Source organism: Nansenia antarctica (assembly GCF_963989245.1).
Source record: "Nansenia antarctica genome assembly, chromosome: 6".
Taxonomy (NCBI): Eukaryota; Metazoa; Chordata; class Actinopteri; order Argentiniformes; family Microstomatidae; genus Nansenia; species Nansenia antarctica.
The window spans coordinates 40384362-40395514 of NC_137676.1; the positions used below are offsets into that span (position 1 = coordinate 40384362).

At 40.5% G+C, this 11153-nt stretch overlaps 2 protein-coding genes across 2 annotated transcripts; one reads left to right on the forward strand and one right to left on the reverse strand.

Annotated features, from left to right (window-relative positions):
- Positions 1 to 2636: 2636 nt before the first annotated feature.
- Positions 2637 to 8305, forward strand: LOC308160529 (ATP-dependent RNA helicase DDX19A-like; the record flags this gene model as incomplete). Its single annotated transcript, XM_080534470.1, has 12 exons — positions 2637 to 2693; positions 5117 to 5174; positions 5303 to 5359; positions 5441 to 5576; positions 5711 to 5803; positions 6139 to 6241; positions 6482 to 6596; positions 6845 to 7022; positions 7263 to 7500; positions 7641 to 7803; positions 7948 to 8139; positions 8244 to 8305. The coding sequence occupies 12 exons, from the start codon at positions 2637 to 2639 to the stop codon at positions 8303 to 8305; spliced, it is 1452 nt and encodes a 483-aa protein (XP_080390596.1).
- A 926-nt stretch (positions 8306 to 9231) lies between these two features.
- Positions 9232 to 10014, reverse strand: LOC308160530 (UBX domain-containing protein 10-like; the record flags this gene model as incomplete). Its single annotated transcript, XM_080534471.1, has 1 exon — positions 9232 to 10014. The coding sequence occupies one exon, from the start codon at positions 10012 to 10014 to the stop codon at positions 9232 to 9234; it is 783 nt and encodes a 260-aa protein (XP_080390597.1).
- Positions 10015 to 11153: the final 1139 nt, after the last annotated feature.

Consider the following 11153-nt stretch of genomic DNA (forward strand, 5'->3'; position numbering starts at 1 on the left):
TGATCTCTGAAAGCACAATGAAGCATGGGCTACTATTACTGTATGAGAGTGTTCGATCAAGATCCAAAAGAAGAACAGAATAAAAACTGCATATGAATTGGACTCAAAGCTATTTGGGCATTTTGACAGAGATGGGTTATGATATCAGATATCCTCTGCAATTGACAGTTATATAGAAGACAGTTTTTAGCCACTATGTTCAATCCACTTAACATGCCATTAAAGATTGATGCACAAAATCATATCATAAAATGTTCCCAACTAAGTTGACTTCATGCACAGAACTGTCTTTTCAATCATTCCAAATCCACAAATTGATGTTGTCACAAATGTACTGCATAAACGTAACTGTTTCCTCTTTTAATAGGAGTTTCTGCCCCAGTACTCCGACAGGTGATAATGACTGTACAAAGTGATCCAGGGAGCCCCTCTCTTTGTTGGTTCAGTTGTATGAATCATCATCACCTCTTCAGGCTAATAATACAAACCCTAATCCATCCAAACATCCAAACATCTACTATCTGCTCAGTTGCTACCATTCATACAGTCACTAACAGGGAAACAAAAATAGAAACAACCACCTGTTGAGATAATTGAATGGTTTGTATTTATGGATTTCACTGCAAAAATAATATTAGAATAATGTGAAATGTGAAATGACGAATACCATCATCATGTTGAATATGATATTTTGTGCAAAATGACAACAACCACATCAACAATTAAATATGTATATCATAGAGAGGATATAGAGAATGGCAGCAGCACCATTCTGATATCAACAAGCAAGTCTTACCTTTCATGGGTGTTCAACTGGAAGTGAGATGATGATTTCTGTCTTTTGGATACACACTTTTCATAAAAGATGATCCTTGTTTACCTCTATTTGTCTTTATCTCTTTTCTGCTGCCTGTCTATGGCGTAGAGGAAATGCCAGTGGCCACAGGTGGCAGAAACTATTAATCAAATGATTCTGGCTTCCACAGAGGGGCAAAAGAAAATGAGAAAGGACAGTGGGCAGCTTTTTAGTCAGCACAGCAACATGTGGTTATAAAAAGTATTTCTCAGTCTCTCCGCTCGCTGTGGCTGGAGTTGGAGGGCTTCACTGACGGAGAGACAGTCCTGTGCAACAGATTAGCATCCCCCCCTTTCTCCCCTCCTCCCCTCAGCATCAGCACCACCCACTCTCCGCTTCCCTGCAATCGATGACGAGAGACACCATTCATGTATCCTTTTTTATAGCTAGGGATCAGTCTAAATGAAATGCAACACCAGGCGTGGGGGGTGGGGGGGCGGTGGTTGGGGTTTGAGGAGGGGGGGGGGGCATAAAGCACATCTTCCCTCCATCAGACAACCTTCCCCCTCAGCTTGGCTCTGTCTTTTTCTCTCTTACTCTCTCCACCCCTCCCCCCTCTATTTCTCTCCCCCTCTCTCTCTCTCTCTCTCTCTCTCTCTCTCTCTCTCTCTCTCTCTCTCTCTCTCTCGTCTCTCTTTCTCTGGTTGATTGGAAAGCCCTCAATGTTTTGATTCGAATGTTTGACTGTCTGTGTGTTTTGTGACCACTGTTAGTCTGATCCATCTGTTTTTTTTTCCTGAGGAGGTAACCATGACAATATAGAGCTGGCATCTTCAAAGACATTTGGTTGGCGTGAAAGTGTGGGTGGGGGGTATTGGTTGGCTGAGCCTCAGCATCCACCTTACATATAAATGAACATGCTGCCAATAATGCTGTGCTGTCTCTCTCACATAGGGACTATAGACAGATGTTGCTTGACAGTGTGTGTGTGTGTGTGTGTGTGTGTGTGTGTGTGTGTGTGTGTGTGTGTGTGTGTGTGTGTGTGTGAGTGAGAGAGAGAGAGAGAGAGAGAGAGAGAGAGAGAGAGAGAGAGAGAGAGAGAGACAGACAGACAGACAGACAGACAGACAGACAGACAGACAGACAGACAGACAGACAGAGCAAGAGAGAAGGGGTTGGGGCGCTACTGTTTGTTATTAATAAAGTATGTGTTGACACATTAATGTGCTATGAAGTGGAGGTCTATAAACTAACAGCCATCTCTCTTATCACCTTCATCCAGAATTTGCTGTCAATGTCAATCTAGAAACCATAGTTTGAAAACATGTGTTGTAATTTATCTCATTATCTTGGCTGAAATCTATGAATGAGCTATTGATCAACAAGTGACAAGAGTTGTGAATTGTCATAAACTGTGTAAACCCTCCCACTCACCAAATTGATCAAAAATGATGCCGAATAATCTGGAATATGTCGTTAAAAATATAAAATAGCCAATTCTGCTACAACATGATGAGTTGTTCGATAAAAGGTTAGGGTCGGAACTCAATGTGCGCTTCCGAGTTTCTATCGGTGAGTTGATTTATGGCTGCGTTCGTAAAATCGCTCTGAGAGTGGCAGAGCGCACACTGGGTTCAACGTTACAAAGAGACCAAGTAATTTGATTGGACAAGAGGCATTCCATGCGTGCTTATCAGATTTCCAGAGCGAATTTACGAACGCAGCCGATGAGCATTATCTGTCCAGTGTCCAGTGGCCGGTGTGCATCAGCGGCTGCATCAAAACTTCTGAAACATTAGTCCCGTTAGACAAGAGTAACATACACTCCCAACAATACATTATGGCTACTGACTCTTGGGCGTTGGCAGTTGATGACCAGGAGGCTACGACTGAATCTGTAAGTTTAATTTAGTAGGTTGTTTTTGTAACTTTTAGCTTGCCTTGTTCCTCTCTGGTCGATTGACATGCATGGTGGCGAAAACCATCACACTTCATCTGCTAGCTTGCTAGTTAGCTAGCCACCTTGCTAAGCTACTATTGCTGCACTCAAACCGTTCCCATCATGGGCTGATGATCATGTGACTGATCCGATGTCCAACAACAGGTCTTTGCTGTTATACATGTCTACTGTTGGCTATTAGCTGTATTGACGCATGTCATGCCAAAACTGCATTTGCATTTTAGATACTGTTCCATTAGTAGATGTGGCACCTCAGTAACACGTGTATGGAGCTATTTTAGTGCCAGCAGAATTGAATTGTATTGACAGATTGAATTGAATATGAGCACAAATTGAATTGTATTTCACAGATCTGAATTGTATTTGACAGATTGAATTGAATCTGAGCACAAACTGAATTGTATTCGACAGATTGATTTGTATTCAATTCAGTTTTCATTATTTTCATTCAGTTTTCAAATTCAGTTTCTCTAATACAATTCAGTTCTCTAAATACAATTCAGTTTTACTCAAAATACAATTCAGTTTTTCTCTAAATACAATTCAGTTTTACTCAAAATACAATTCAGTTTTTCTCAAAATACGAGTTCAGTTTTAGAGGCACTCATCCGGGGACTCTGGAATAGGTAGAATAATAGAGCACCGATTCTAATCCCTCCCATCCGAATTCATAAGAGCAACGCATCCGGGTACTTTGCTCTCCCGTCATGTCCACGCCCCTTTTTGGGTGATAGAAGTGTAGAAGTTTGACTGGCGGTCAATGGAAATGTCTGGTCTTTGCTACTTTAATCCGATAAAATAAGAAAACCGTAGTGCTTTTTAGATATTAGGAGCCCAAATCCGATGGCCAGTTAGGCAAACTATTATATAGTGTCGTTGCCGATCAATGATCGGCGTCATTATATAGAGAAAATTGATGAAATAGGGGTTGATTCATCAGAGCAGTCATATGTCATCTCCCTGTCATCAGGGATGTGTAGTTCTTCATTTGATTTGCCGTGTAAATCCCCAGATGAGAGTGTTACATTCGTTTTCTTAAGATAGGATAATGAATAAATCTGTTCAATGGGCATTTGCCAAAGTAGGGTTAGGGTGATTACTGTTAATCAGTATTTAGCCTGTATGGTGTATATGAAGATGTTATAGCTAGCTAGCTAGGATTTATCATGAAAATAATGAACAGCAAGCTAGATCCAAAACTAGGGCCGGTGGAGGAGGGCAAGTGTCACATTGGACAGATGCGATCAGAGCGATTTTACGAACGCAGCCATAAATCAACTCTCCGATAGAAACTCGGAAGCGGACATTGAGTTCCGACCCTAACCTTTTATCGAACAACTCATGCCCAATGCGTGAGACTTGAGATCCCTGATCTTAACGACAGCAAAAGTGATGGATGGCAGAAATACATTACCTGGAGATTCAATAAGGTACTTTTATATGACAGGATATGGGTTAGGGTTATATGACACCTGTAGCGAGATCATTTATTGAATAGAACAATCAAACTTGGCGACGTACAAAAATAATCCATAACCAGAAAAATAACAAACAATGCGTAGCCTATAGAATATGCGTATAATGCGGTCAACAAAAATACATCGCTCCCCTCTCTCTCCACTACCGCCATGCAAGATGCGCAGGTGCTTAAATTACCTTGCAATATCACCCCCCATAACCATATGACTTCTCAATACGGTGATCAAGGCAATAAACAAACAATCAAAGTAAACTCACAATAAACCCATTAGCCTGTTATACTAAATACCCCCCTACAACACCTCAGGCAGACTGAAAGGACACACATTGCCTATTTCATTACTTTTCTCCATATAACGACGTCGGATGGGAGGGATGGGAGTTAGAATCGGTGCTCTATTATTCTACCTAGCCCAGAGTCCCCGGATGAGTGCCTCTAAAACTGAACTCGTATTTTGAGAAAAACTGAATTGTATTTTGAGAACTGAATTGTATTTTGAGTAAAACTGAATTGTATTTAGAGAACTGAATTGTATTTTGAGAAAAAACGAATTGTATTTAGAGAAACTGAATTTGAAAACTGAATGAAAATAATGAAAACTGAATTGAATACAATTCAATCTGTCGAATACAATTCAGTTTGTGCTCAGATTCAATTCAATCTGTCAAATACAATTCAGATCTGTGAAATACAATTCAATTTGTGCTCATATTCAATTCAATCTGTCCAAAACAATTCAATTTCTGCTGGCACTAAAATAGCTCCATACACGTGGTTGCAAAAGATTGATCAGTGAATAAGAACTGCCCACTCTCTGGGAACGATTACATATCTGTCAATACTTCTAATTCAAACAAAACATGTTTATTTCTTTGTTCAGTTTGGCTCCTTGGGGATAAGAGATAGAGGTGATGCTGCATCAAGGAAGGAAACAAATGGTAAAACCAGGGATTTTGTTATGAAGAACTAATAACAGTTAACATGGGTTTAAAAACTACTCCACTGCATTAATATGCCACTGTCATTGATGTGTTAGGTGACAGTTTTGTTGTTTTAGTTCCTCCAGGCACTGCAAAAGTAGGACAAGTGGAAAATGGTAACAAGGCAGACGACGAAGATAAAGGTGTGAATTCTCTGGGTTTATACAGTATCTAGTATATAGCTGCCTAGACAGGTTTGTCACGGTTTTCATCTTGTCTTACAGAGGATCGAGCAGCCCAGTCGTTGTTGAACAAGCTGATACGCAGCAATCTGGTGAACACCACCAACCAAGTAGAGGTTCTTCAGAGAGATCCTAACTCCCCTCTTTACTCGGTCAAGACATTTGAAGAGTTGAGACTGTAAGTCCTCCCATGGTATCAATTCAATTTAGACTTGTATGTTTGTTGTTGTTGTTGTTGTTGTTAATATTGTTGTTGTCGTTGTTGTTGTTGTTGTTGTTGTTGTTGTTGGTGGTGGTGTGTGTGTGAGATAGGAAACCTCAGCTGCTTCAGGGAGTGTATGCCATGGGCTTCAACAGACCCTCTAAAATCCAGGAGAATGCCTTGCCCATGATGCTGGCAGAGCCGTGAGTACCTCATTTATTTATAATTTTTTATTGTTAGTGTTTAGCCTCAATGTGATATTGATCAACAAAGTAATTCATCCGTACAAATGTCTCTTTGGGGACAATAAAGGTATTGATTTATTTATTGATACTGTTTATAAGCCCTAGAGCAATAGTTGAATAATCAAACCTTTGTTTAGCCTAATATTAATCTCAAATTAGTTCTACTCACGTATACCATCACTGGCTTGTTTGCTTTCACACTAAATTCAGTAAAATGATCTACTTTTGTCACATGCCGACCCGATAGTCCCCAATTATTCTCTCTTCAGCGTGTATGTTCCCTCTGGTTCCAGACCTCAGAACCTGATTGCGCAATCACAGTCCGGCACAGGTAAAACCGCTGCCTTCGTGCTGGCCATGCTCAGCCATGTTGACCCAGCTAAGAAATGGACTCAGGTAAGTGAACATCTCCACTCATATGGGGCTTAGCTTTAGCCGTTAGACCTCTGCATAGGTCACCCACAGGTCCAGACTTTGTTATACAGAGGATTTATGATGGGGGGATGTTGTTGTTGTTGTTGTTGTTGTTGTTGTTGTTGATTAGCTGCAGAGTATACGGTAAAGAGAAACATTAGGTACAGTAGCTTCTGGTTAAGTGAGCCAAACTGAAATACATATTTTGTTTCCCCCCCTTAGTGTCTTTGCATTTCCCCAACATACGAGCTAGCTTTGCAGACTGGTAAAGTCATTGAACAGATGGGGAAATTCTATCCTGAGGTCAAATTAGCATACGCCATTCGCGGCCATAAATGTAAGTGTCAAAGCTTTTTATTCCTTCACATTAAATGTTGATTTATAATTTTTCTGGCATATGCTTTCCAATGTTGCTGTAAGAAACTGCTTCAAAATCTGGGTAATGATTGTAATTAGTGCAGGTGCTCTTTAACCCAGAAAACATGACAATGACACAAATATGACAATTTTCACAACATGCTGTATTGTAGAATTTAAATGCTTGAAAGCTGCCTGTTATGTGGCTCCGTGTCCTACTCTACGCAGTGGAGCGGGGGACCAAGATTCAGGAGCAGATCATCATCGGAACACCTGGCACAGTCATGGACTGGTGCGTCAAGCTGAAGTTCATTGACCCCAAGAAGATCAAAATCTTTGTCTTGGATGAGGCAGATGTCATGATCGCCACACAGGGCCATCAGGACCACAGCATTCGGATCCAAAGGTGAGCTCCCCTTGAAATAAACATAATAAAAACTAAACTTTGTCATTACTCTTACCCAACTAGTAGGTTACATGAATCACATTCACTCTGATGACAGACACCTGCAGTTGGATTGTTCTTTTTACACTATAGGAGGGTGTTTACAGCTTTCTCTGTTGCTACCCAAACCCAGACAGTTAGCTATCTCTAGCTTTGTTTGTCCTCCTGTGTCCAAGTATGTCTATTACTCCATCCATGCAGAATGTTGCCAAAAGAATGTCAGATGCTGCTGTTCTCGGCCACATTCGAGGACTCAGTTTGGAAGTTTGCTGAGAGGGTTGTGCCAGACCCCAACATCATCAAGCTGAAGCGTGAGGAGGAGACCCTGGACACCATCAAGCAGTACTACATGCTATGCAACAATAAGGAGGAGAAGTTCTCAGCACTCTGTAATATATACGGAGTCATCACTATTGCACAGGCTATGATCTTCTGCCGTGTGAGTCCTCATCCTATCCTAAGTTACATGTATCTCTTGAAATTATTATGTTTATTTGATAGGTATAATGCACAATTAGGTTGAGTCTCATCTGTGTGGACTTTTTGATTGACTGTCAAAGACTTTTGCCTCCTCTTCAGACTCGAAAGACTGCTGGTTGGCTGTCAGCAGCACTGTCCAAAGAGGGCCACCAGGTGGCACTCCTGAGTGGGGAGATGACAGTGGAGCAGAGAGCTGCTGTCATCGAACGCTTCAGGGAGGGCAAGGAGAAAGTTCTGGTGACTACTAATGTATGCGCCAGAGGTAATTACAAAATGCTAACATTTGAAAGTCATATTAATGTAACCATTTCAGTTAGGAAGATTATTGTTTTGTGTTCACTTACTTAAACTTTGAAGAGTTTTCATGTTTTGTTTTATTTTTGCATTTATTTTATTTATAATGCAGGCATTGATGTGGAACAAGTGTCCATGGTGATCAACTTTGACCTTCCTGTGGACAAAGACGGGAACCCTGACAATGAGACATACCTTCACCGGATTGGTCGCACGGGACGTTTTGGCAAGAGGGGGCTTGCAGTCAATATGGTTGACAGCAAACACAGCATGAACATTCTCAACAGAATCGAAAAACATTTCAGTATGTTTGTTTCTTTGTCTAGATTGAGCACTCAAGATTTGACATATTGATGCATCCAAAAGACAGGGTTCACACTAACTGTTTACACTTTTCCCCCTCCATAGACAAGAAAATAGAGAAGCTTGACGCTGAGGATCTTGAGCAATTCGAGAAAAATCACAATTGAAGTGGCTCCAAACATGACACACTCATCATTTCATTATTTATGAGGATTATATGTTTGCTGTGTTGATTAATATCATATTTGATGAGAGGTTGTTTCTCACTCACAGTGAAAGTATGTTCAGTCACATTCAATAAGCTTGACACTGACAAGAAGGTTTGAGTCAAAATAGGAAAATCTTTCCAATCAACCATCTTATTCAGTTAACTGACAGAAGACACTTTTACCAAGTAAAAATAAGATTGTAAGAAATGTACCTAAATTGTTAGGAATAAGATATATTTGAGAAAAGCTTTATTGACCAAAATACTATATTGTTTTGTTGTACCACAGTGAATATGCAATATTTTGGACCGTGCTTGAACTAAACTAGTCGAAGGGAGTTATTGGCTATGAAACAAATAAATAGTAGCTCCTGAAACTATTCACTTACATTCTGCACTTTTTTGTTTGCTAATGGTACTTGTTATATTAAAGATTGACTACTATCTCTGCCTCTTGTATAGTTTTCTTTACCCTTTGTTGGTTTCAATAAAAAGAAATAACAGAGACAACAGGTTTAGTTATTATTTACCACAAAAAAGCGAAAAGAGAATGTAGACCTATTTGATACCAACCTATAGTACAGTACAGTACGGTATGTGGGAAATGCTTACAGAACAGTAATATTCAAGTAAAAAGCTTACAGTGATATTGGTGATCAAATGTCAACTAAACCCTGAGATACTGTGGTAGTACAGTTAAAAGGATTAATTAGGCAAAACACACATTCCCACTGTTGATTGAGTCAGATTTGTCTTGAACAATGAAAACATTGTTATTTTCTAGATTGCAAAAAAGAATAAATGTTTAATATACATGTTTTTTCAGCAAAATAGAATTTAGAATAAAATGTTTAATGTCAGACTGATTATGTCATCCATCTGAGTTTAAGTAGAATCCATTGAGCTGTCCTCTTGAGAGACGCACAGTAATGACCTGTTCAAGATATCACATTGGGCCAAAGTCAGGTTCAGGTCTTTGAAGGTCCTGCGGGGGACATCCATAGTTTCAATGATACCATGCTCATACAGTGTCCCAAATCTGGCCTCTGCAGTGGCTCTCACCGTCAGTAAGGTGTCTGTAGGTAGGAAGTCTTGCTGAAACCTCCTCCCACATGGGACTCGGATGGCAAGAAGCAAACCTGGCTGACCGCCAGGGGGGAACACAGAAGGGTTCTCTGTCTCTCTGATCGTCACACCTGGGTCTAGAGGTTTGGGGCAGACCGTGCAGTGGACCTCAGACACATTATCCATCTCAGGATTGCTACGGAACGCTGGCTGGAGACTCACGGAGGAGAGACAGTGTTCATGCCGAGCCTGAACAATGAGGTTGTCAGACAGACTGAGCTTGGAAGTCTTCTCCTCCATGCCTCTCGAGGAGTCATCCTTTGATGGCTTCTTCTCAATGGAGGGGAGGGGCTTGTACTTATTCAATGACAGTGAAGGTACTGCAGGAACAGACTGCAGGAGATCTGTGACTTGGTCTGCACTCAGCTGGCTGTTCTGTCTGAGGCGAGTGTGGGAGCGGAGACAGCGGTCTGACCTGTCATAACCCATCATCCTGGGAGGCATAGGGGTCACCGGTCTATTTTGGGAGGCATCCATATGCAGGTCGTGGGTGGGTTTACTACGGTTACGCCGTTTAGAGGATTTTGGCCTGGTCAAATGCATGCTTCTCCACTGAACTCTAATCTCGTAGGTCTTTAGCCGTTGTCAAGGCAGAGTCCAGATTATTCCTCTCAATCTAAAGATGGGGTATAAACATTTAGAGAAATAGAAATGGGTTTACCTGTGACATTATTTCAGACCTGGTCAGTGAGTCACACTTACTTCTTTAAATCAAATCAAACCTTATAATTCATCAAAAAGACCCAACTGTTTAGAAATTATTCTGGAATTCTGGATTCTGGATTCAGAAAAGCAGAAAAGCAAAATTCAGAAAAGCAAAAAGCATCTAATATAGTCAAGTTGCCACTAATGGCCAGCAATGATGCCCAAGATGTCCATGCTGACGTTACTTTACAGCTGTTGACAGAGTTGTTGGCTAAAGCCAAGGAATGTAATACGATGACATTATTATGAGTATCTTATTACATCCTTGGCTAGTCTAGAGCCATGCTAGCTAGTACAGTAGTTACCCCTCCGAGCCTCACTTGTTGTTGATTCGTGGTTAAAACAGCCAGCTAAACTGAACATTTTTGCCAATAAAAATACCAATCTTGCAAAATAAGAACTCTAACAAACTGAAACATCCCGCATACCTTGCTTGCATTTAGAGGAAAAACAGCAAATTATCAATTTTCCATTTCAGTTTCAATATTCAAGCGGAATGTATCTCAGCGTCTGTGAAGTGACGTAACCAACGCAGCTGCGTTCCCTTGACAACCAGGCTCGCGCGCCAAAAGGTGGAGACAGGGAGAGCGCGCCGCCTGCTGCAAGGTGCACGGAGGAGCCTGCAGCATCCATTACATTTCGAGCTGTTTATTTATTTATTTTATTTGTAGAGGGACAATGCATATTAATGAACATTACAAATGACATAATCAGTCTGACATTAAACATTTTATTCTAAATTCTATTTTGCTGAAAAAATATGTATATTAAACATTTATTCTTTTTTGCAATCTAGAATAGAAAATAACAATGTTTTCATTGTTCAAGACAAATCTGACTCAATCAACAGTGGGAATGTGTGTTTTGCCTAATTAATCCTTTAACTGTACTACAGGGTTTAGTTGACATTTGATCACCAATATCACTGTAAGCTTTTTACTTGAATATTACTGTTCTGTAAGCATTTCCCACATACC